This window comes from Fukomys damarensis, unplaced genomic scaffold, assembly GCF_012274545.1.
Source record: "Fukomys damarensis isolate Sample0158 unplaced genomic scaffold, DMR_v1.0_HiC HiC_scaffold_22, whole genome shotgun sequence".
Taxonomy (NCBI): Eukaryota; Metazoa; Chordata; class Mammalia; order Rodentia; family Bathyergidae; genus Fukomys; species Fukomys damarensis.
In genome coordinates, this window is record NW_022900934.1 from 3578718 (window position 1) to 3604699 (window position 25982).

The window sequence follows — 25982 nt, forward strand, 5'->3', positions numbered from 1 at the left end:
AAAAAAAAAAAAAAAAAAAAAAACAAAACAAAAACCTAATGATGCATCTCAAGATCCTAGAAAAGAACAATCCAAATTCAGAGTGTGTACTAGAAAATAAATTATAAAAACTGGATTTAAAACTCAATGAAATGGAGTCTAAAAAGCAAAGAATCAATGAAGAACTGGTTGTTTGAAAGAATAAACAAAATAGACAAATATTTAGCCAATCTAACCAATAAACAAAGACACAAATCACAATGGACACTGCTGAGATCCAGAAAATATGAACTCCATCACAAATATGTATGCCAAGCAATTTGAGAACTCAGAAGAAATGGAGAGATTCCTAGATACTACGAATTACCAAACCAGAACAAAGAGCCTTTAAAAAATCAAACTCACCAATTTAGAAAAGTCCAGGGCCTGAAAGATTCAGACAAAATCTATAAGAACTTCAGGGAAGATTTAACACCAATACTCCTCAAATTTTTTGGAATTAAGAGGAAAGGAATATTCCAAAAATCAAGATACTGGCAAACAGAATGCAGCAAATCATCAAAAAGATCCTAGAGCATGAGCAAATAGGCTTCATCCCAGAGATGCAAGGATGGTTCAATATAGGCAAATAAATAAATGCAACTCATCACATAAAGAGAAGCAAGCACAAAAATCATGATTGTCTTAATAGGTGTACCAAAGGCCTTTAACAAAATCCAGCAGCCTTTCATGATAAAAATGCTGAAGAAAATAGGTACAGAAGGACCATATCTCAATCTGACAAATGCCATACATGCCTAACCTACTACCAACATCATATTAAAAAGGAAAAATTGAAAGCCTTCTCTCTAAATTCAGGAATAAGACAGGGATGCCCATTATTACCTCTCCTGTTCAACACAACCCTTGGAACATTACCCAGAGCAATCAGGCAAGAGAAAGAAATACAAGAGATACATACAGAAAAGGATGATTATATGATTATTTGCAGATGACATGATCCTACACCGACAAGATCCAAAAAAATTCCACCAATGACTCCTAGAATGAATAGCCAAAGACCTCTGATGGACACCCAACTGTCTCCTTTTGCAGCTGTGATTTGGTTTTGCTCCCCACTCATGCAGGAGGTGCTAACACTGCAAAACGGCTGTGTGGGCCACGCATGACCTAAGTGGGATGGAACCCTTCTCCTGAGCCCACAGGATGGGTAGTGGGTCTGTCCACACCCTCTCTCCCATTTGCTCTTTTAGCAGGGGTCCTGCCATTCCTAGGCATAAGTCCAATGTGCTTGCCCTGCAACTCTGGGTCAACCCTTTCGACCTGATAGACTGAGTTGCACACAGCAAACAGCCAGCATGCGGGGGTGGGGCTTCGAGCTGCAAATTCTGCAGAGCTGACAGAGCCTGGCTGAGGGCTAAGCAGGACCAGGCAGCCCATGTGTTCTGTCTGGTTCTCAGGACTTGGGGCCGTTGCCCTGACAAGATGCTCAGCAAGGTCTCTCTGTGGAGCCACGCGCCTCAGACAAGGCCCAGAAGAAATGTCCCTGGACACAGCCCAGATGACAAGCCCACGACAACCTGTTCCACAGTGAAAAGCTGGAATTTTTCTTATAAGATCAGGAAGAAGACAAGGTTGGCAACTCTCACCACTTCCGTTCAACAAGGTACTGCATGTTTATCTGGGGAAATTAGATAAGAAAGAAAAAGCATCCTAACTGGAAAGGAAGCTGAAACCCTGAGGATGACAATATCTTATCCACAGAAAACCCCCAAGACTCTACCACAAAAACACCTAAAAAACTACCTCACAGAAAATCAACAAATTCAGTAAAATTTCAGGATATAAAATCAACCCCAAAACCCCAGCTTTTAAATATATTAACAATGAACTAACTTTCTGAAAAAGAAATTAAGAAGTCAATCCCATTCAGGGTAGCATAAAAATACTTGGGGTTTAATTTCACTAACAAAGTAAAATAAGTACGTACTGAAATTTTACAATCTTAAAATCTATACGGAAGATAAAGGACCTCAACTAGCCAAATTGATGTTCAGCAGAAAGGACAAAGCTGGAGGCATCACACTGCCTGAACCCAAAATCTGCTACAATGTTGGCAAATGCAGGCTAACACAAAAACAGATCCACTGACAGGCGGAACAGGAAAGAGAGCCTGGAAACCGGGATCTCATTTTCCACTAAGACGGCAAGCATACACGATGGGCAAGGACAGTCCCGTCGATAAATGGCCCCGGGAAAACTGGATACCCACACTCTGCAGAACAGAACTCAGCTCTGTCTTGTGCCACATACAAAAGTCGCTGTGAAGTGGGTTAAGGACTTAAACCTAAGACCCAAAATGACTACACTAGTAGCAGAAAACAGGGAAATGTCCCATGACATTGTCCACAAATACATCTGATATAGGATCCCAGAAGACACAGAAGCAAAATTAAACAAGTGAGACTGCATCAAATAAAAAAGCACAGGTAAGGAAACAAGTGGAAGAGCCCAAGGGTGGGGAGGACAGTGTGTGCAGCCCACGCACCTGCTAAGAGGCAAAATGCACGGGGGATGTGAACCACCCAACGGCAAGAAAGCAAAGAACCAGGTTTTCAAAAATGGAGGAAAGAATGTAGATAGATAGCTCTGAAAAGAATATGTATACATATATATTTTCTCATGAGCTCTTACCATCACAGAAAAATGCAAATTAAAACCACAGTGAGATTATCACTTCACACCGATTAGAAAAGCTATTATCAAAAAAAAGACAAGCACTGGCAAGGAGGTGGAGAAAAAAGTCTTTGTGTACTTCTGGTAGGAGTGTAAATGAACACACACATTATGGAAAACAGTATGGATGTTTCTCGGAACTCTAAAAGTGGAGTTACCAATCCATAGAGCAGCCTCATTTTGAGCACCTATGCCAAGGAACTGAACTGAGTACACATCAGAGATACCTGTTTACTGCAGCCTCATTCACAGTAGCTAAAATATGTCAGCAACCCCCGGACCGTCTTCTTTGGTATTTGCGTACGATGGAATACCAGTCAGACTTCTAAAGGAAGGAAATTCTGTCACTTGCAGCAACACGCATGAACCGTGAGAACTTTATGCTGAGGAATAAGCCAGCCACAGAATGACCAATCCTGCGCGCCATCTGCTAGATATGGAATCTCAAGGAGCTGAACGTACAGCAGAAAGTGGAGTGGTTACCACAAGGCAAGGAAAATCAGAGGAGACAATTCTAGCTAGATAAGGGAGATGATCTACAGTGAGCTACTACTACACACTGCTATAATAAATAATAACGCACGCTACTTTTCAAAATGGCTAAAAAATTAGATTTCATGTTTTTAGCACAAAAAGTATGCAAGGTGATGGATTTGTCATTAGCCTGGTTTGATTGTTCCACAAAGTGTGCATGTGATGAAACATCACGTTGTAACCCCCCAAACACATATAGTCTATACGATTATTTGTTCATTTAAAAAGCCTGATTCTCCAGCCTGGCTACAGTGTAGGATTCTGTGTTTCAATAGAGTGCTCCAAAGAAGCAAAACAATATAGTGCAAACACCTCCCATGGAGAAATGCGTGTTAACGTGTGTGCACATGCATGTGTGGTGTGTGCATGTTAAAGACTCAGATGTGGTGGCACGTAGCTCTCACGCCAGCACCTGAGGGGACTGGAGCAGGAGGATCACAAGTTCCAGTCTGGATGGGCAACTTAGTGAGATCCTGAGTTACGTTTTTGATCTAGAAAGTTCCCAGACGGCTGAAGGGCTCAGCTCGGAGCAGGTGTATTGAGGAGTGTTTATGTGAGCACTGCTGGGAGGCAGGGCCTGGCTGGAAGGGGTGGCCCCTGGCCGCTGACCTAGAAGCCTGCATCTCCTGCCCCTGCTCCTCTCTTTTCTCTCTGCTTTGTGATCACTGTAACAGGAACAGTTTTCTCCCCCAGACCCTTCCACCATGCCCTCCTTGACTCCAAGCCAGTGAGGCATGGGCTGAAACCAAAATAAATCTTTCCTCCTTTAAGTGTCAGGTACTGTGTCGAGAGAAAGGTGACTAAGAAACCCTGCCTCAAAATAAAATTGAAAAGGCCTGGGGATGTAGCTTGGTAGCAGAATGCTTGCCTCGTATGCCCGAGGCCCTGGGTGCAAGTCCCAGCACTAAAGCAAAGGCAATGACTGACACAGGTGAGGGGCTGACAAGTCCTGAGTCTCAGGCCAGGATGATGCTGTAGTCCTGAGACAGAATCTCCTCTCCTCCTTGAAGCCTGATTTGTCAAGGCCTCCACCTGCTTGGAAGAGGTCTACCGACAACCGAGGGCAGCCGCCTACGTCAGCTGACGCCAGTTGATCCTCACATCCACAGAATGCTTCACAGATGTGGTTACAGACGGCCCACATTTGTGGAGGCTGTGGAGGCCTGAGGCCAGGCCTCAGGGCCGGGGGTGGGAGATGCCATTCCTCCAAGGGGAACACATGTCAGTTCTTTTAAAAGTATGCAGCTGGGCCAGGCACAGTGCTCACACCTGTAACCCCGTCCTCTGAGAGGCTGACGCAGGAGGATTACAAGGTCGGGCCCAGCCTCTCTCAAAGTAAAAATTTTTGGAAAGAGCTAAGGTTGCAGTTCAGTGAGAAGGCCCTGGGTTCAGTCTCCAGCACTGAACTGGGGTGGGGGGCGGAGTGCAACTGTCCTGGGCACGGGTGCTTTGCGACACAGAAGACAAAGTGTTCTTTGCTTCTTCCCATCGGCTGCCCGTCCTCAGTCCTGAAGTCACCTGTGGGAGGGTCCTGCTGACCTCCATGTCGCGGGCCACCTGCAGACTGCGTTCACCAACCTACAAGGTGCCCACGTGGGTAGGGGAGGAGCCAGAGGCCTGGACTCAGAAGAAGTGCTCCTTTCCCCGTCCGCCCTCGAGAAGGACCATGAAGGACCGTAACCTCGCACATGAGGAGGGCGTGGGGATGAGCAATAGGGTCTAAGCGTTGAGCCAGGCACCTGATAGGAAGTCTGGTTCCCATCCATCCGTTCCAGCCCTGTGGCAGCCATGGCTGTCGCTGGGCCTTACCAAGTGCCACTCCAATGGCTCTGCTGCTTAGTGCACAGCAAGGACAACCGGAGCCTGACCTGCCCCTCCCCAAGCTGCCCACCGGGTGGTTGGTGGTCGCAGAGACTGGGTTCTTGGAGCATTCTGCGGCCAGCAAACATGTCGGTTTTGACAGGGACATGGCTGGGTTTCCCCACCTTCCAAGAAAAGGCAGTGAGGGCCTGGTGTCCTGTGAATTCGCCATGGCACAGCTTCAGGTGAGTCCTCGGCTCCCCAGGCTTTTCACCTCACAAGGTGAATCACTGCAAGGGGCCATTTCGTATACCCTTCCACAAGTACAACGGGATTCGAGACACAGCACACATCGGAATGCGTTTTCCACAGGTCCATGAAGGGAGAGTCCTGGGCCTTCCGAGAGGGCCACCCTCTCTCTGGGTAGGCAGCGTGTGAGTCCCTCTTTACATGCGGTTCCTAACACATTCATCTGATCACACAGCCTCCCTGGGAGCCCATGACAGAGCCCTGTCCTCTGGGTAGAGCAGGGCCCTGAATGTCACTCACGGCGGAATCCACAACAGGGGTTCCTTTTAGTTCAGGCAAATATCTGGACTCTTGGGGAGAAGGTGGGAAACAGGACACACGTGGACACACGTGGACACACGTGCCAGGAGGGCGGCGGTCAGCCGGCTCAGGGGCAAGGATGGGCGGGTATGGGATGAGCTGGGCAGAAGACTGCGTGACTGGCATGCACAAGCCTGGGGTTCAATCCCCAGCACTTAACAAAAAGGCAGCGCCTGCTGGGGCAGCTCCCTGGGCTGAACCGACGCGTCCCTGGAGAGCCCTCACGCTAGGGTCCTGGGTATTCATTGCTTATTGTGCTCTTCCCAGAACCAGACCCAACTTGCCAAGAGCGGCCATTTCTTACCATTAGTGGTGATGGCGACTCTTCGCCCCTCGGGTCACCCGGGTTGGGGTCAGCCCTGCCCCTTAACCCTTTCCCGGCTTCGGCAGACCCTCCGAGTAGGGACCCTTTCCGCACCGCACACCGGGCCAGGCGCTTGGTGCCACCTGTGCCGTGTCTCTGCAGCTTCTCCCTTCATCTTCAAACTCGCCCCAGCCCTGACAAAGCCTGGGGATCACCAAGTACACGCGGCCCGAGTCAGTGCCGCGGACGCATCTGAGCAGAGCAGATGTGAAGAGTCGAGGGAGAAAACCAACCCAGTAGGAAGAGCATTCCTGCTGCCTGCCCTGGGTTCAGCTCTCGCCCCATTTCGTGCAGCATGGGCTGCACACGGTGGGGGAAGCCTGGGGAGTGTGGATTCTGGATCAGCCCGAGCCGGGATCAGTAAGAAGGCCCAGGTGAGGACCGAAGTGTGCCTTTCACGTATTGTGTTTGCACACTGAACTGAAATAAAACGTTTACAACAGGCACTAACATTTTTCAGGTCTCAAGTTTCAATCGGCTATTTTGAGTAACAAAATATACTTAACTGGTCCAGGCACACGGGGTCATTTCTACCTTTCCGTGTATTCTTTCTTTCTCACGACACAGAATATGGCTGGGGAAGTATGTGTGCCTGGGAGTTCATTTAAAAGACAACAACTTTGGGGAGATTTTCAAGCTTTTTTTGTCATCGCGCAGTGCTCCTGGGGTCACGTCCAGCCCGAAGGCTCACACATTCTGCCTGCCGTTGCATGGCGACCTGGCCCACAGCTGCCCTAACCGCCCTGCTAACATTTCCCGTTTTCCTGTCATGGTCACTTAATGTCAATACCCACAGCCTGCTTCTCAAGGACAGAGCGAACCCCCTGACCAGGGGCATCGCAGTGGGGGTGCTTCCAGCACTTGGGGTAAAGCTCACAGATGCTCCCCAACACCCTAGAGAGCCCAGGGGGCCCCAAATGGCACGCAATCCTCACGTCCACAGCTTGCTCTGCAGGAACACTCGTACCCCACCCCTGGAAGCAGAGCCGCAGGACCAGACATCACTGGATGCTGGACACCTCTGCAGGGAGGTGGCATGGGCCGGAGGCCGCGGCAGCCACACAGACGTCGCTGTGTCCCAGGCCCACACTGTGCGTCCCGCCTGCCCAGCCCCGCATCAGTGGAGACCACCGTGCCGGTGCCACCATCTGCCACCCTCACACCCTCTGACCTTCACTGTCCTCACAGAACAAGTCACACCCGAGCTTTGCGGCGAGGACCTCACCAGCTGCCAGCAATGGCACCGCATGCCACACTGCCCAGGCCAGGGCATGGTGACCGTGGAGCTGTGTTACCCTCACTCACCGGCACTCTACCAAGCACTGAGCAACAAGCAGGACCAAGGCTACAGGAGACCCAAACCCCACACGGGGCAGACAGAGGACGACGTAGAGGCAAAGACGCAGCACGGGCCGGTGGGGGAGCCACGCCCCAGGCACTGGGGTTTTAAGTGAAAGCAGCTTTCAGCCTGATGCAGCTCCTCGCCCTGCAGCCACGTGAAAGTTATCAGCAGGGCTTGATTGTCAGTTGTGCCCACCGGGATTCGTTAAGGAAGCACAGACCCCAGCTGTCCCCAGGCTGTGCAGCGCTCCAGAGCCGGAGTCTCCCGCAAAGGAACCCCTTGTTCATCCTCAAGGAGGATGCTGAGAACAAGGCCACTGCCTGTGCACTTGTGCCACATAGGCCTGGCCCTGGGGCCTCACCAGCCCCCCCAGCTGCAGGAAGGAGGTGCAGCTCTCACTTGCAAGGTGCAGGCAGGGCCCGATAGGCCACAACCCTGGAGGCCTGGCCAGGGTTTGTCACAGGACGCAGAGCCATGAGTCCAGGCAGGGAGCCTGAGTGTCACTCTGCATGGTCTGCGAGGGTGGATTGCGGCAGGAGTCACCCAGAGAACTCCTCACAGCTTTTCTTCCCCAGGACAGAAAAGGGCTCCGTCAGTCTCTCCCTCCATATGGGGTGCAAAGGGAGTCATTCCCATTGTCCTTGTTTCCTGCCAAGTGAGTGCCACCCCCACCCCAAAGTACTGACTGCCCTAGGCAGGGGAGACACGTGCCTTTGGGCTGCAAGACACGGAGACCTGGTGAGTGAACAAACTGTCCAGGAGAACGGGGAAGAGTTCATGTCTGCTGTGGGGCACTGACCAAGTTGGGAGCCGCGGAGAGGAGCCCAAGGCAGCTGTCAACACCACCGTCACCGTCACCAGGACTGCGAGCCTCACACTCACAGGGTCCAGTGAGCCAGGACCACTCTGAGGTGAGTCGGCCCCTCCAGGCCTCCCAGGAGCTCTGTACTCACCCCCACTTTGCAGACCTCACAGCTGTGATGCAGAGAAGTTAAACCTGTCCCCGGTCACAGAGCTGCAAAGAGACCGCTGAGAGGGACGGGGGCTGAGAGGGAACACCAAAGTCTCTACACACGGAGCCCAGAAAAGGTCCACGGGGCCACAGACAGCTTCGCGGGAGAACCGCCCCGGCCCTGGAGGACAGGTGTGAGGCAGCTTTGGGGATGGCTGGGTCAGAGGGCACCTGTGTGCGAAGGGGCATGGAGCTGCCCCTCTTCCCAGCACGCTGGGAGCAGCAAGAAGGGGCCCCACCACACGCTGGGTCCGCTGGCTGCCGGGTCCTGCCCTTCCAGGCCCAGAACTGCGACAAAGCTTTGTGGTATCTGTAAGACAGCCTCCCACGGTTCGTGTGAGAGCTAAATCAGCCACCCGCAATGGCGGGGTCCCCCTTCACAGCGCTCGGCTCACGACCTAGACACACCGACGACTGCCTGCCTGGGATAGGGCTGGGCCGTATGCCAGTGAGCCACGTGGAGAGCTCTGGAGAAGCCCGCTGTCCTTCCTGCAGCCCTGTCCCTGCAGAGCCCCTCCCCACACACCTCCCCACCCATGTCTCCCCCAGACTCAGGGACAGTGCCTCAGACAGCTCGCATGGCCCCCACCCTGGGGTGCAGGATAGGAGAAAGGATGAAGCGTTAACATCTGTGTGTGCATTTTTGTCTCTCTCCACCGCTATTAAAACTTGGACCTTGGGGTGGCAACGGCACAAAAAAGGTTCTTTGTAAAACTCGCCTTTGCTGACCTGCAGGCAGGCACTCCCAGAGTCAGCTGTCCTGGGGTAATGCACACACGCGTGCTGAGTGACTCCCGGGTGTGAGCCTGTGAATGGCAGGGAGTGTGCAGGCATCCGCACGCTCAGCACTGCGTCCAGCACAGCATGGAAACACACACCCCGGCCCACAAAGCGCTTTTCTGCATTGGGGAGACATTGCGGAGATCCTGCCGGCCCACTGCCTGGCCTGGTGCTTCTCAGCTTCTGTCCCACACCTCAGTTGGGACGGTGGCACAGGAGAGAAGCCAGGGGAAGCCAACACCCCCCAGTCCGTTCCTACCGTCTCCAAAAGCAGCGTTTGTAGGCATCTTCTCTAACCAGTACTGAATTTTCCTCTAAGGCACTTAATCTCAGAAATCTGTAGTTTAGGGGAGCTATGGACATACTGGCTTCCTGCACTTAATTTCAGGGGCTTGGGAACCACAAAGTATGGCCCCAGGAGCGGCACACAAACACCATTTGCAAATAGGTGGAAATTTTGCTTCTCACTGATCCTTCAATCAAGTGGCAGATGGGCTGGCTGGCTATGGCGGATCTGGGCTGGGCCTGAGGCCCCCAGGCAAGGAACTGTGTGGCCGTCTGCTCTGCTGACTTCGTCACAGGACTGGAAGCCCTTCCTTGGGGTGAGGGCCTTGTGCCACCTGCACTTGGGTGAGGATGGGCCTGCCTGTCAAGGCCCTGCTGTTGCAAGCCCTGCGCTAAGGGTGGATGGGGTTAACCCAGCCTGGAGCTGTGGAGCTGGTAGTTTGAGTTCAAATCCCAGCCTGGCACCAATTAGATGGGAGGTCTTGGCCTACACATGTGGCCACACTGGGCCTCAGTTTCCCCACCTGTAAACAGTGATGCTACCGAGCTATGAGGTTGCTTTGAGGACAACACATTTCTCATAAACCACCTTACATCGGTGCCCAGTATACAAGAAACACCCATAAAAAGGGGTGGAGACTGTCATTATCAGTGTCTAAGAAGTGTGCCCAGAGTAGGTAAGGGACTTAGCTGAGGTCACACAACAAAGGAGAGTCCAGGCGAGGCCAGTGCTTCCCAGGCCAGGGTGACTCTGCCCTTTGGGCACAGGCGGCAGTAACTGCAATATTTTTGGTTGACACATCCAGGTGTTCCTGGCATCTGGTCAGCCGAGGCCAGAACTGCTACCAGATATCCTGAAATGCTGTACATATTTCCCAACACCACATGAGAACTAATGTCCAACCCTCTAGGCACAAGTTCCCTTCGTGTTTTTTAAATCCCTGCCATTTGAGAAAAGGTTCATCCTCAGAGGATGAGGCTGCCCTCTCTTTTTTCTCCAGGAGCAGGTCCTCCACCCTGTCCCTCCCCACGCTAGCAGAGAAGTGGCTCCAACACGGTGTGGCAGCTAGGGTGGAGTGCCGACTCGACTGGGCGTGGGATCTGCTGGGGGTCACAGAGGGGTGGCCTTGGGCTTTGTCTCTGGTCCCTAACCCATTCTCTCTGCCACTGACCCCCGCTCTATTTCCTGCTACTGCGAACTAAGCAGCTTTGGTCCTCCAGGCCCTTCCGCCATGACGCTCCCGCCTTGGGGTCAGCTGACCAGGGACTGAATCCCCAGAAACTGTGAGCCAAGTTAAACCTGTCTCCCTCTAAGTCGATGGCTGTGAGGTATCACATCCGAGCATCGGAAAAGCTGACGAATACACATGGTTCTAAGCCTAGCATCTGGTGACACTGAGCCACTGCCCTCCTCACCAGAAATGATGGAGTCATTCAGTGCCTCTTCGTCCTGATATAAAAGCAAGTCGTCCTTGAGTTCAGAATTCATGATCAAGTTCTCCTTGTTCTCCTCAGACTCTTTAGCCGCAGTCCGCTTGTTCTCCAAGGCCCCGTCAAAGCTCCACGCCTCCTCCCTCTCCTTGCCCCGCTCCATGCTGGATGTTCTTGAGAGACGGACATCCACCCGCTTCTTGGGAGACCCCTTGCTTTCCTGCCCTTGAAAACTAAGGCAGAAAAACAGTTCGGGTTATACACCACTCCCTTCTCCTGGAAAACAAGATTGACTAAGAGGCCCACAACCAATATGGTGAATGTGGCCAGATAGACGTAGGTCCTTGGCTTGAGTTCCGGGTATCTGGGCATGGAGCTCTGGAAGGACCACAGGGCTCAGAGCCCCAGGTGAGGCACTGTTCAGAGACCATTCTACAAAGCACGGAACACACATGTGACAACGTTTGCCAATGCATGGCGAGCAGCCACACTCGGATGGGGGACTTAGGAGAGAACCACGGAAGGCAGTCTGTCCTCTACTGTCCCACCAAACCACAGGTGAGCTCTGCAGCTGCCACCACCAACTCCCCACAAGCCACAGTGTTCACAGTAAGGCAGTAGCCACAGCCACCCTGTGCGTGAGACCCTGGAGAGGGTCCTGGACAAAGAGGACAGCCTCATCTCTCCAAGCCACCCCTCTCCACCTCCCACCCCATGCCACAACCTGAGGGGCTGGTGCGGGGCCCCTGAGGCCAGTTTCCCACATGCACCTTCCCTGCCCATCCCTTCCTGCCATGTGGGTGCGACTTAATCTGGGTCAAAACATGAAGCCCTTGGTAAAAAATTTCAAGAGGGTGACAGCAGAGCTTGAAACCCAGGCTGTGGCCCTAGGGCTGGCCCTGGTGGTAACTCTGGTGGCACAGGGGTCCCACACTGGTGCAGGGCCTCACCTGTCCTGGCGGTGCTTCGTGGCCAGCGCCCTGTGCAGCTCCTCTATGACACGGCTGGGCGGCAGTGGCCGGTGGATGGTGGTGAGGTGTGGGGACCCCGTGGGTGTGGACAGCTGTCCTCGGAGGGCTGGGTCCGTGCTCTTCACCGCGGGACCTTGGAAGAGTGTGGCTTGGCCTGGACATGGGAACAAGGAGAGGAGACTTCACCAGGCCGAGGCCTCACTGAGAGAAGGGGAGCAGAGCAGAGCAGAGGCCACACCGCGTCCTGACCCACCTGGCCCAAGCGGAGATGCTGGGCTGGGCCTGCTCCAGAGCTAGACCAGGGCGTCTCTGTCGGGCCCCTGCCCTGCTGAGCGCTGCAGATCTCAGCGCCAGCGTCCTCCCTGCTAGGTCCTGGGCTCAGACAGATGAGCCTCCCCCACTTCTCTGCCTGGAATCAGCCTCCTGAGGCCGCACGGTCCCTGTGTGGGATCCAGAAGCCTCTCAGGAGTTCTGAGTCCACCCTTAAGACAGCACTGCCACCGCCACAGAGTTCCAACCCAGCCTCCGTACTCAGCAGGGTGGGGTCTCCAAGACAACCAGTCCCATCTCACGCTCCGATGTTCCTTAGGACCTGGCAGGACCCAGCCCAGCCTGGCTGCCCTGCTTGCCCTGGCTTCCCCTGGCTTCCTCTCCTCCCTGCTCCCCTACTCTCTCCTAGTCCTCGAAGGCCCCACACCTCCACTCTGGGCCTCTGCGTCCCTCTGTTGTTCCCCTGCCTGAAATGTGTTTCCCTCCCTCGGGGACACTGTCCCTGAGTGTCCCCCTCTTGCCTGGAGCCCCCGATCATGCCCCCCAGGCCTGAGGCTGCCTCTGCCCTGGGGACCAGTGACCCTGACACCCTTTCTTCCTGCTGGGGCTGAGTCACCGTTCGGTGACTGACTGTTTTCTCGCCTACCAATGAATGGGCCCTGGCCAGGTCCTCACTGCGGCGTCTGTAGTCCCGGCTCCTAAAACCTGTGCAACAAACGCTCATTTACAGTGTGAAGACAACTCAGACTCTCAGCAAGCCCAGCATGGCTTTGTCTTCAGCTGTGACCTCCAGACTCGGCCCTCCTCCGCCAGCATGCAGGACCCAGGACAGGTGGTGAGGGTCCTGGCGGCTCAGCCTCCTGTCTGTCGGGGCCCGAGGGCTCCCTAGGCACTCCATTCCCTCATGTGTCTCCACAAGGCCATTCCAACAAATCGACTTGCTTAAAGCCCCAATAATAAGAAGTGGTCTAAGGGACCCTCTCTCCCTAACTCACCGAATCAACCCTTCCCAACACAAGCCTGGATTATGAGCGGCACCAACCAGAAAGAATATACCCAAAGCAGAAGGGAGACTGTAAGTCTGGTTGAGAACGTCCATTATCTAGGTTTCCTCATGAGCCCCCGTTTGCCGGACAAAGTCAGGTCCTGCCCTGAACAGGTGGTGCCAGGTAGGGGCGAGACAGACAGAAAGAGCACAGAAATATTTCAGAGGGAGGGAGTGAGAGAGAAAACATGACAGGGGGGATGGGCTGGCATATAAGGGGCCCCCAGAGAGGGGACGCTGGGGCTCAGAGCTGAGACAGGAGGAGGTGGCAGCAGAGCACCCTGTGGCAAGAGGGAGCGCAACAGGGCCGGGCTCCGGGGGCTTCCCCTCCAGCCTCAGCTCCTCACTGAGGCTGCCCCTGCTCCAGACAAGGACCACACAGCAGGCACCCAAGATCCTCAGCATCACCCACCCCTCGGTTGCTGACCAGCACTGTGACACAGACACAGGGAAATCGAGCCTAGCCGGCTTTGGGGCGTCACTCGGTGTGACTGAGTGGGGACTTTGCCGGGTCTCTGCACCATGAGAACTGTGGGTGTCAAACACGCACCTCCTCTGCTGCTCTGCAGTGCCCCGCCTGCGAGAGGCAAGCACAGCACACCCAGCTCTCAGACGAAGCCCAAGGTTGTGCTGTCCCCTCGCTACCAAGCAGCCTGTCACCAGCAGGGAGAGGACGGGGGAGCCTGGGCTCAGCAGTGGGCAGGAGAGGAAGGGCCGAGACAGCAGCAGGCAGAGGAACACCTGCCCACATTGATGGGGCCCAGCAGACTGGAAAACTTTTCCAAAACAGAGGAACGAGCTGACTCCACCAGCCTGGCAGCACAAGTCTGTGCACAGCACCTGGTCTGAGACTTCCAACCCATGCAACGGAGAAGCACGGCGACCCATTGCTTTCACCAGAGTGGCTTGGGCGGATGAAGACCCATAGCCCGGGGTCTGGCAGGAGAGCGGCCCTGTGGAGACTGAGCTGTGCCTGTGCAGACCCCAGGCGGCCTCGGCTTCCTCTTCTCTGCTGCCATCTAAGGGCCACAGGTGGAAGTGAAGGTTTCCCGGGAAGGAAACGAACCTCAGCGAAGAGGCAAAGCCCCTGAGACCGGGGCCTCCGCAGTGCGGAATCTAGCTCACGGTGACCCAGAATTCACTGCCCCAACCATCAGTGACAGAGGAATCTCCTCACATCCTCAGGCGCCTCTGAGGGAGGGAGGGCGAAATCAGAGGTGCTGGCCACATCAGGGGATAGAGCCTGCCTCGGCCCAGTGCCCGCGTGAACGGAGCGAGAGGAACCAGACGGTGGGCAGTCAGGCCTGAGGCTTCCCAGCAGGACAGAGGCTGACAGCCTGGGGCTGCGAGGTCGGAAGGTCAGGGCCACCTTGGCCAGGGGACAGCCAGGAGGTGCAGCCTGCCCAAAGGGAGAGTAAGCTCTTTCCTGTCTCCCTGGGTAGAAAGGGATGGTTAGCAGGCTGGGAAACAGTATTGTTTTTGTCTCCAAAGTTCTCCCATTTGTGTGGCCGAGGATATCTGCCCCTCTCCAGTGAGGTGGACAGCGGAGCAGGCTCAGAGCACTCACTCTGTTCCAGCCGTCCGCCTGAGGGCTGCACTCAGGAGTGACAGAGAGCAGACAGGGTGCTGCCTGGGGTGCAGAGAGACGTGCATGCGTCCTGGGGCAGCTGTAACAACCACAGCCTGGATACCGGATGCTCATGGCTTAGGCCTGCACTCCAGCTGTGGGCAGTGGCCCTTCCGGGGATCACGGGGGAGGAAGCGGCCTCCTCAGGCCTCTCTCCCAGCAGCGGGGCTGCCTGGCAATTTGTGGTGCCCCTGGCCTGGAGCTGCATCCCTCCATCCTCCGCCTCCCTCTCCGCATCTCCTGGGACTGCGGGTCTCTGCAGGGACAGCTCCTCAGCCAGGACCTGCCTGACCCAGCACAAGGGCTTCTCCGCTTCCCGAAGTGTGGCTGAGCTACGGGGGAGACATGGGGGTCTCCGCCCACCCAACTGTGCTTCCCCTGCCTCCACCCTGCTGTCTGCTGCTCCTCAAGCTCATGGCAGAAGCCAGGAGGTAGAGGAAGAGGGAGAGGAGCAGAATGGAGCCAGGCCGAGGACGAGACGGGCCCCCCTGGAGGCCTGGCAGATGGTCCTCTGCCTCCTGCAGACGCCGTCCCACGCCTGAGGAAGACTGGCCACGTGCAGTAGGTGACCACAGGGCCTTGCTGCGACTCCTGCTCAGCCACCCCTGCCCGGAGCCCCAGCCGCAGAAGCAAAGGCGAGGACCAGTCCAGGGTGGGAATCCAAGCAACTGGCTGAGGGGTAGAAGGGCGGAGGGAGGGAAGGAGACGTTCGCAACACAGACCCACCTGTGACGTTTTTCACGGTTTTGGAGCTTGCCTTGGGCGGTGGCGTGGGCAGCAGCGGGGGACTGGGGAGCTGGCCCACGCATCTCTCCAGGGCTCTGGGAGGGCTGTCCAAGGAGCCTGACCCAGATAAGGCGTGAGGGAGCTCGTCAGGGGTGGGCAGGAGGCTGCCGGCGTCTGCTTCGTCCCCACTGGATGCAGAAGGCAACTTGGCTGGGTCAAAGCAAACAGAGCATTCAGAGAGGTGGAGGGGCCTGCAGGGAGTGGCAGGGCGGGAGTGGACAGGCCTGGGCCTCCTGGGGGTGCAGGGTCCAGAGAACCCTCAGAAGAAGAACCAGGGAAGACAGCCTGAGCATAGGTAACCCTGTCCCCTGTCCTCACCTGCAGCAGCAGCCGCCAAGACCACACTGGAGTCAGACAGACCTGTGCTCAAGTTACCTCTGTACTTACTCTGCAGCCTCACTTGTTACTAACCCTGTCTGTGCCCCTGTGCCGATGACAGGATCTCCTCGCGTGCTTCCTCATGTTTACACGAGAAATGACAGTGAGGTGCGTGCCTGGCCCTCGGAGGCCCCACCTCAGCACGATGGTGCCTGGTGAGGGGCGCGAATGCGGAGGGTCGGCTCCAAGGAAAGACAGTCAGCCCCCTCGAGTCCTCAGCCCTCGCCCTGTACCTCGCACACCCACTCCCAGCCTGTCTGGTCTTCCCTGCCTGCGACTGCTCCCCTCCTGTCACCTGGCTTCACCTGCAGTTCACAAGGGACACCGCAGGCTCAGTCTGGGGCAGGCGCTTCTCACAGCCCCAGCTAAAACCCAACCCCGCCGTCCTGGGAAGAAGAGCGGGCTCCCGTGATGAGCCTCCCCCGGCTCCCATCTTCTCCCCTCCTCCGCCGGTCCATCCCCCTGCGGGTGCCACCCAAAGCGGGGAGTCGAGCACTTCTCCAGAACAAGAGAGCCCCTTCCCCGGGCTTGGATCTGCACAGCCAGCCACACAGAGGCCATGCGAGGGCCACGCCTCCTCCCCTGTCCGTCTCTCGCTGTACCTCGCCTGTTACGTCCAGTTCTGGGACGGGTCCCATGAGCTCCACCGCCAAAGCCATCTCAGAAACCCCCGCCTGCCCGAGAGCTGCCAGCCTCACTCCAACCTCCCTGCACCCAAGGCCATTCTCTGGCTCAGGGCCGGCAGGCTTGCTGCCCACAGGCTCAAGCGGGGAAGCGCAGGGAGGCCTGACTGATGTGACAGCAAAGCCTCTCCTTGGCCCTTCACCTTCCGTGCAGCCAAAGCGAATGTCAGCAACCTGCCCCAGGTGCCCCGGAGCATGGACAAGCGGCTTGTGCCTTTGGTGTGCGGAGCCTTACTTGATATCATCTCGGTTCATGTAAAGAGCTGGGTAGTCAGTGGCCGCTGTACTGGACAGGGCACTGGGGCTCTGGGAGGGACTTGAGGGTCCCACAGCCACCGTGCAGCCACAGGGAGAACACAGAGCAGGCGTGGGGTGCAGGGAGAGAGACCTCAGCACCATCTCCCTGTCACTGTGTGAGGCTCCTGGAGGAGCACAAGATGGCCAGGCAGTTTGAGAGCACCTGTTTGAGACTTCAGAAGCAGCTCATCATGCAGGAGTACAAGAAAGAGTTACCTCTTGCTTGCTTCTAGCTTGGGTTGTAGAATGTGCTTAAGTCCTGTCGCTTTGTGCTGTGTGACTTTAAAAAAATGGCTTACCCTCTCTGGACTTATTTTTTTTTAAAATGGAGTTGTATGAGGCTGTACAGTGCATGTTCTTCTGGGACACCAGTGAACACCACTTAAGGAGCCAGGGGCCTTAACCTTATCCTTGGTGCAGAATGTCACCCCCAGGGCATCTTGAGGTTTCCTTGAACTTGCCAAGGTCTAGCAGAGAAGCCCAGCCCAGGCCGGGCACGCGCACTCCCGTGTCATGTCTGTAAGTCTGCAGTTAGGTGATATCTGTCTGTCACAAAGTTACCTGCAGCACAGAGGGACTGGCCCAGGCATGGGCAGCTCCCGTGGGTGCTGAGGTACAGGGCGTGGGAAGAAAATAAGTGACAGCAGCCCCGGATGAAAGTGGGCCCTCCCCGCTCTGAGGGGACCTCAGGCACCACTGCCCCCTGCAGGGGCCTCACCCTTGTGCAATGACGTGGGCCCACCCTGGAGGGCAGCCGCTGACAGCACGGGCTTGACCCTCATGGAGCGGGGCAGACGCGCCCGAGGGGCTGGGCCAGATGCCCCCTGCAGGATGGCCCTGCATGCAGTGAGGCCCTCAGCCTAAGGTGTGGGCCCGCAGACAGGTGAGGGTGCGTTTAACACGTGTAGGGTGCCATCAGCTCCTTCAGGAAGGGCCTCTGTGGGAGGCCAGGCTTCCTCATGTATGGGGACCCCTGGCCTGCGGTGCGATGCTGGGGGCCCCACACCCTGGAAGATGGGCCTGCATTTGGGGAGCCCCGTGCGCTGATGCACCGCTCTCCAGAGAAGCTCCTGGGCCGGGGTGACGGCAGCCGTGCTGTCCATGTGGCCCATGCATGGGATCGGGCCAAGAGCTCGGGGATCAACAGTTCCATCCTCGCGACCCCAAGGTCAGTGTGACCACATCTGCAGGCTCGGGGTCAGTGACCTGTCTACGCGCTCACGGCTCAGCGAGGACTTCAGCCACCTTCCGCCCAGGCCAGCTAGTGTCAGAGGCGCCTGTCGCCCTGGAGGTCCCGTCTCTGTGCCCATGGGGGTCCCTGCCTGTGTGCTCTCTCCTCACGGGAAGCGCTTCTGTCCAGGTCTCTGTCCATGAGCCAGTGCGGGTTCAGCACTGAGGACAGTGCCCACTGCACCCAGTTCAGCACCCACAGCACTGGGGAAGCACCCCCAGCACCCAGCAGCTCCTGTCAGCAGCGGGGCAGGATCACTAACCGGAGAAGCCAAATGTGTCCTGATGGACTGAGCCGATCTCTCTTAGAAGCCTGAAGAAACTGGGCTTTGGGCTCCTCCTTTAGATACTGTGGACACTCCTCTGTTTGCTATATTTCCCTAAAGGAACTCACACTTTGGTTACAATTCTGGGGGGAGAAAAAGAAAGTCTCTGCCATAGTCCCGAGTGAGAATCCAACACCCTCCGGCGCTAGTATCAGGAAGAAGGGCTGCATTCATACACTGTTTCCCAGTAACTTCTGCAGCCTGGATGAAGTCATTTCATGGCCCCAGGGGCTCAGAACCCACACAGGAGGCTCCGGATGCACAGCCAGGTGAGCCTGCATCACCTGTCCTGCCTGCCTGCCGCCCAGGCTCTTCTGCAGGTGAGTCCACGGTGCCTCCGTGCTCAGGGCCGGAGTCCTTGCCCAGCCACCTCTCTCTGTCCTGTCCCAGCTCTGCCATACCTGGTCACCTGCAGCTGAGCCAGCCAGCCCGTGGAAACTCACCAGCACACACCACACACAGCAAGTACACAGCTGCATGGTGGCATCAGATGCCCAGGGTGATCTTTCTCTGGATCTTCCCAGGCCAGTTCTGCCACCCCACTCCATCTCAGCACCTGCGTGCCCCTTCCTGGGCACCTTCCCCCGGCTCTCTGCTGGGCAGCTCCTGCTCTCCCTCAGGCTCGACACCCAAGTGGCCAGAAGGATGTGCTCCACATGCACCCGCAGCAGCCCAGCGTCCGGGCAGTGGCTGAGCAGAGCGAATACTGTGTGGGACAATTCCTCCCGGAGCTGATCAGAGAGCCCACCAGGAGGCAAGTGCTCTGGAGCACCAGGGGCAGCAACACCACCACACAGAACGCCCGGTGCTCAAGTGCGAGGGCTTACATGGCGGGCATCAGGAACACAGCAGCTGTCCCCGCATGTGGGGTCAGCAGGGCTGCTCTGAAGAGCAGGACTCTCCCCGGGCCATAGAACTTCTGGTCCCATGTCCCCACTGTGTCCCCCAGCTAAGTGGAGTGGCGGGGTAGGCCCTCCAAGGGAGGCCAGCAGGCCCGGCAGCAGTCTGTTAGTCCTCAGGGAGGCTGTGGGTGGACAGCAAAGGACAGTGTCGGCGTGACCCTGGTTGAGCAGAAGAATGCACCGCAGGGCAGACCGGCACCTGGCTCTCCACAACCCTGGAAGACACAGGGCTCACGTCTGGCCCCGCCGTGCCCAGCATATCCTTGGCTTGGACGTTCAGGAGGAGGAGGCGTGTAGTTCTATGCATGTTCTCAAGAAGACTGTTAAGGTCCCTGCCCATGGGCCACAGGGCGAAGGGTACCTCGAACTCCCTGTCGGGCCATTTGTGCTTTTCTTTCTCGCCGTCCTTGCCCCATCTGTCAAGAGCCCCGGTCCACTCTATGAAAATAAAGACCGCTCCACCCACTGCCTCCAACAAGGGCGCCTCAGCTTTGCAGGCCCCGGCTAAGTCCTTCCAGGCAACCCGACGAGGGTCCCTAAACTCTCCCACGTAACAGGGGAAAGGAGGCCAATCTGCAGGACGAGAGGACACGGGAAGAGCCTTCCTGAGTCCACCGCACATGTGGCCCGCAGGGAAGGGGCCACCTGCTGGCTCCTCACCCCCCACTCCCTGCTCTGCTGCCTTCAGGTCCACTGAAATCTGCCCTGGATACACCCCCAGGGCCTCCCACCTGGAAGGAGGGTCCCAGTGAGAATGTAGAGCTGTCACAGGAGCGACACAGGGCACGAAGTCACCCAGAGCCTTTAGCACCTCAGTCATCAGTGGCACCAGACTCGGAATGAGACAGAAGGAAAACTTCCGGCAGAGGGGCAGGCCCACACCGCAGGATGTGGACGTCCTAACAAAGCCCAGGAGGAGGCTGCTGTCCAAGCCCAGGGCCGGCACCTGCTCCCACCCAGCCCGGGGCCATGCGTGAATGGCCCGGCCTGTGGGCATCCAGCCAGTACCTGCATCGTCTGAGAGGGTGTCTGAGGACCGAGGCTCATCCAGGGAAGCCTGATTTGTCCCAGTGGCCGAGGGGCTTTCCAGCTGGACATCTTCTGAAGCCTCGGCCTCCTGCTTGGGCGTGGATGGCTCGCTCCGTGTGGATCGGGGGCCTCCACTGGGGCTGCACACTTTGCTTTCAGCATCTACAAGGGAACACAGTGTCAGGTGGGCCTTCATCTCCAGGACTCCATCCCGGCCTGGTGCGGCAGCTGGGCCCCTCCCCTCCCAGGCCGAGCCTGGCGTGCTGCACACCGAGGGCCCTGGCTTTGACCGCACACCCTCCTGCTCCCTACTGTGGGACTAAATGGTGATCTCCACGCCGTGTGGCCCCCACTCCTGCCCCCAGCTGCTTCTGTCAGCGGGACCTAAGTGGCTTCTGTAGTACTCTTGCGTTCGCTCCTGCGCCCTCCCATGGATGGGCCAGGTGGCTGCTGGGGACGACAGGAATGTGGAGCAGGGCCAGGGCCACCTGGGAAGTGGCACAGCGCTGGCCGCCGGGTACCCTGAGGGGCCGGGTTGTTCGCTACACATTGTTACCACGCAGCGGACATCACGCCCATCTGCACCCAGCAAGCACTTCCGAGCACCAGCTGTGCAAGGCAGGGTCAGAAGACAGCACCGCTGGCTGGCGCTCTGAGGTCACAGAGGGGGCTGCTGGCACCTGAGCCCAAGCATGGCACAGCCGACAATGACGGGGCAGCGCCTGGTGGTCCCCAGGCTTCACCAGGACAGCTGGGGAAGGGCGGCTGCAGCCTCTGCAGTCCCAGCCTTTGGCTGCTCCCCCGTCAGCCCTCACCATAAGGGCAAAGCAGGTCGAAGGGGGACAGGCCCAGGCCCAGGACTCTCGGCCGGCTCGGGGTGAGTGTGCCCTCACGGGCCCTGCACGCGACATGGAGGTGGACATCACGGCTCAGATTGGCCTAGGGCGTCCCCACATCCCAGACACTGCCTGGGTGCGCACCTCCCCTCATGGCAGGGAGCCTGGTTTATGTCAGGTCAGGGTTTCCCGCTGCCCAGGTCAGCTCTGACCCCTGCCTGCTGTCTGTGTCTCCCAAGAGTATCCCTTTCACTGCCCAAAGTGTTCTACCTGGACAGAGAACTCATGGCCTCCCTCCTGTGCACCCCACCAGCAAACCTCTCTGGGTCCCCATTTCCCCCTCTATAAAATGGGGATGCGGAGCCAGTCTGGAGGTGCACACCCATAATCCCAGCACTCTGGGAGGCTGAGGCAGGAGGACTGCAAGGTCAAGTCCACCCTAGGCAACTTGGTGATTTAGCAAGACTCTGTCTCAAAATAAAAAGGGGGGCTGGAGACATCATTCACTGTGAAAGCCCCGGGTTCTATTCCCAGTGCCTCCCCACCCACACACAGGGAAATGCTGTTACTTGTAATGCTGTGGCATTCTGGGGAGAACTAAGTGAGTAGCAGAACAGTGTGGAGCAGCACAAGCGTCCCATGTGTGCTGTCACCAGTACTGTTGAAAATGACGCTTTCTGATGAGGAGGGGGGAGGACGAGGGCCCCTGGCCTGGCCAGCGGGTCCTGCAGAAGCAGCCAGCTCAGGGCAGGTGGTTTCCGCCCTAGACCTGGCACCTCGCTGGTCTCTCCTGGGTGCTTGGGGAGTGGGCTTGTTGCTGCCTTCCCTCTCCAGCACCTCCAACTGCGGGGGGAAAGGGAGCTGGGCAACTCCGCCAGAAGACTGAGATCCGCACCCAAGACCGGCTCACCCAGAAACCACAGGGCCAGCCTGGGGCCTTGACAAGGCCAAGGCCTCTGCGCGTGGAGGAGCGGGAGCAAGCATCTGGCCTGGGCGGCCATCCCTGAGCTCCTATCCCACGAGCCCTGGATGTGTAAGCAGCAGCCAGGCTTCAAGGCTGTGCAGACTCAGCAATTGAACCTGACTCTGCAACCAGCCAGGCAGCCCGTGACGCAGGCTGGGCCTCACTAAATCGGCAGGATTACGGATGTTGGAGCCGCTGGTGCTGTGCTCAAACTCACATTCTTGTGTGACAGCGCCCACTGCTGGCTGCCTGGACCCGGGGTCATGGGCACTGGTACTCTGGGCAGCTCACGGAGCACAGTGCCAGGGGAACAACTCTTTTTTACTATAGCTAGTGATGGTAGGTGAAATTCCTCAGGTTATTTCAGAAAATGCCAGGTTGGTGCACACAAGGACACAGAGGGAATCATTCAGGGGGTGAGCAGGGTCCACAGAGACTCACAGGCTCCTTCTTCCTTTGGGTGCTGGGCTGGGAACCGGATGGAGGGGTGGGGGGGGTCCTGCCCACCCAGGGGCCTCTGTCCCTCTTGGTCACAGAGGTTTCAGAAGAGGGAGACAGAGCAGAGAAAACAGCGGGAAAGGGTCACTGCCATCCCTCCCCACGCGTGGCTGGTCCCATCTTTTCATCCCATGATGCCACAAAGAAGATCCTGACGTCCTGGCAGGTGACCAGAAGTGCAGGAATGAGAGGGGAGAGGGCATCACAGCCTCAGCAGCCTCGAAACAAGGTTGTGCCTGGACAGCCTCATCTCTCTGGCGACTGGTGGCTTTCTCCTGCCCCCTGTGCGGAGCCAGCCACGGCTGACACTCCAGGGTGACAGGTGTGGACGAGAGTATACTCATCAGTGGGGATGTGGGGAAGTGCAAAGCCGAGGCCACTCCTGGAGTTTGTTCTCCAAAGGGGCTCATTTTCAAGTTCTTGGGACTGCTGAGCACACTGGGCATATTTCTGGGTCTGCAGCCAGACCCCTGTGTCGCATGAGCGGCTGCCCAGCTTTCAGGCCACACCGCAGGTAGGCGCAGTGCAGGCGACAGGCCACACGGGGGCGCCCGCAGCTGCAGATTGGCCTGGGAGGGTGAGGCCTGATTCCCTAACTCAGGGTGGCGAACTATGGCGCAAAAAGATGCTAATGTTAATGTTTTTCTAAACAAACCCCTCAGTATTCATGTTTAATGGCAGTGTTCGCACTTTCTGGCCTGCAGCTTGGGCGCTCTTCTCTGGAAGGTTCGCCATGACCGCAACTCCCCAAGACTGGTTGTGGCCTGGGGGTGTGAGGGGAAAGGCGGGTGCTGAGCCCAGGGGAGCAGCGGCCCTCGCTTCCCGTGCCCTCTGAGAAGTCGCCCAGGCTAGGAAGGGGCAGCTGTAACATCTGGCAAGACACCAGTCCCCACGCGAGGGAATGCACAGGGCAGAGCCTGACTTCCAGGAGGCGAAGCGGGAAGCCAGTTCCGGCCAGCATTTCTGCACGTTACTATGGCTGCAGGGTGACCAACGTAGTGGACACGCAGCAGGGCACTCTGGCTTCAGGCTCCTCTGGACAAGCTCATCAAGCGCTGATACTGCTGACCGGGGCCCGGAGTGGCGGGGCAGCACGGCTGATCCTGATGTGCGGCAAACTCAGCTGTGCCCCTGCCCTCCTCGTCCCCCACACACTCTCCTGGGCTGTCAGTCAAGCTCTGCCGCGTGTTCCTAGGATGCTGCGGGCCCTCATCACGACACCTTCCGTGTGCTTTTGCTCTCACTCATGGGCCTGCGCAGTGCCTGTGCCCCGTGTGGCCCAGAGAACAGCGTTTTGCTCACCCGAGTCCTCAGCAGCTAGCGCAGACCCTGCACACAGGGGGCGCTCAAAGTCTGCTGCGTCCTCAACGAGTGCAAGCTCGGCTCTCAAGGTCAGAGCCTGCTGTGGGCCACTCTGGCTCATGGTTCCTCCTGCTCAGCAGGAGAGAAAGGAAGGCAAAGGAGGGCCAGGCACCTGCAGCCAGAGGGCCCAAGCCAGTTTAACACGGGCTAAACAGTGGAGATAAGGGTGGAGTTAACATCTTTAAATACTTGGGTGGGGGGGTCAGAAGGAAAATACTTCCTGACTCATGAGAATGACTTGAAACTCAAATGTCCGCATATATAAATAAAGTTTTATTGGCACACCGCCATGCCTGTTCATGCACAGCCCATGGCCGCAGCGATGAAGGCTTTTCCTTCCAAACTCAGGCAGGAGGTTAACCCCAAAGTCAGGTTAATAGTTGTAAGGGGACGGAAATTCAAATGTGACTGGTGTTCAGAGGTATCAGGTCTAGAGGGTGATTAGGGTTAGGTAAAGTCATCAGGGGAGCCCTGTGGTTGGCTCTGGTGGCTCTGTAAGAATCGAACCTCCAAATCTGTGAGCAGTCTTCTTTACAAGTTCACCTACCCTGGTCTGTCTTTATGACAATGAAAAGCTGACCAAAGCAGAGTCCCCCCAAAGGCTAGATGTTCGCTGTCAGACCTTGGCTGGCAAAGGGTGGCCAGCCGTTACCCAACACAATGCTGTAAGCCAACAAGCACATGAAGCCTGGGACGGAAGGGCCACCACAAGATAGCACCTCCTGCTGCCCGCCTGCATCAGGTCCACACCGGTCTCTGGGCCTCCATTCGACAGTGCCCAACAAAATGACCTTAAAAAAAGAGTGGAAAAAAGCCAAAACTCGCTATTCCCTGCAGTTTTCCCCTTCAGTTATTCAGACTATTACTTCATTTATTTAGACAGGAGTTGAATGCACATCCTTACTTCCTTTTTACTCATCAGAAATAACATTTTCAAGTCAGGCTTTAGCATTGTTTCTATTTCCCTTTCCTGCTCCTTAAGATTGAAAATAAAGCTTGTTGGTAGCATAATCAAAAGGCCAGGGCTTGGCACTTTGGGGTCTTATTGAAGTTAAAACAAACCACATTTCTGTCTCAGCAGTGACCAGGATCCGACCAAACCCAAGTCAGAACAGAGCACCCCACGTGCAGATGCCAGGGACCTAATGCAAGCTGGTCAAGGAGGAGCTCCCTCCTGGGGTAGGAAACCATTTCCCATGGAGGTTTCCCTCCCCCTGAGTCTAGGAGGAGAAATGGAAGAGCTGGGCCGCATCTGGGCTTCTGGCACAGGCCGGGTGCCCCAGCTCACCTGCATTCACTCTGCAGCCTTCCTTCCTAACGCCCGAGCCATGGGCCTCGCTGCCGACACCCGGACTGTTTCAGGAAGCAGAGGAGATAGAAATTCGATGAGTTCCGACAGCCTCAGGGAGCTGGCCTGGAGGGGCCAGAGCCACAGATCAGGAGGCAAGAGGAGGTCAGCTCCAGAGAGACTTCTAAGCAACAGTGGGGTTCTATGAAACCCCCAACCTCAGAGAACCAGGCAACATGGGGGTTTGTGTCAGGGTCCAAGTCCAGCGCCCCAAGACTGGAATCCGTCACAGAAAGAGGCAGACAGGGGGTGTCCAGGTAGCTGTGCTGGTGACGACAGGGGGCAGTGGGCACCACCAGACTAACCCTGCTACCGCAGATGGGATCCCTATAATCACCCCAGTCCCCCAGCCCCTGCCTATAAACCGCACCCCAAAGTCAAGGTGCACGGCCCGGCATGACACAGCTGAAGCCACACGGGAATGCTGGGATTTGGTGGAGACAGAAGTCTGAATAATTTCCCCCAATCACGGATGAAGACATGAATATGGAAAATTTTTTAAACCACAGCTACCAACCTTGGAGGAACTGGATCTGCGGGCCCCAGATGCTCCTGGAC

At 56.6% G+C, this 25982-nt stretch overlaps 1 protein-coding gene across 1 annotated transcript in view; it reads right to left on the minus strand.

Annotated features, from left to right (window-relative positions):
* Window positions 1–25982, minus strand: part of Phactr3 (phosphatase and actin regulator 3) — a 126419-nt gene that overhangs the window by 49913 nt on the left and 50524 nt on the right. Inside the window, exons 4-7 of the mRNA XM_010637426.2 lie at window positions 20396–20578; window positions 15512–15721; window positions 11823–11997; window positions 10858–11105 (exon numbers count right to left, since the gene is read on the minus strand). Coding sequence (XP_010635728.1) covers window positions 10858–11105; window positions 11823–11997; window positions 15512–15721; window positions 20396–20578 — 816 coding nt within the window. The remainder of the gene's footprint in view (window positions 1–10857; window positions 11106–11822; window positions 11998–15511; window positions 15722–20395; window positions 20579–25982) is intronic.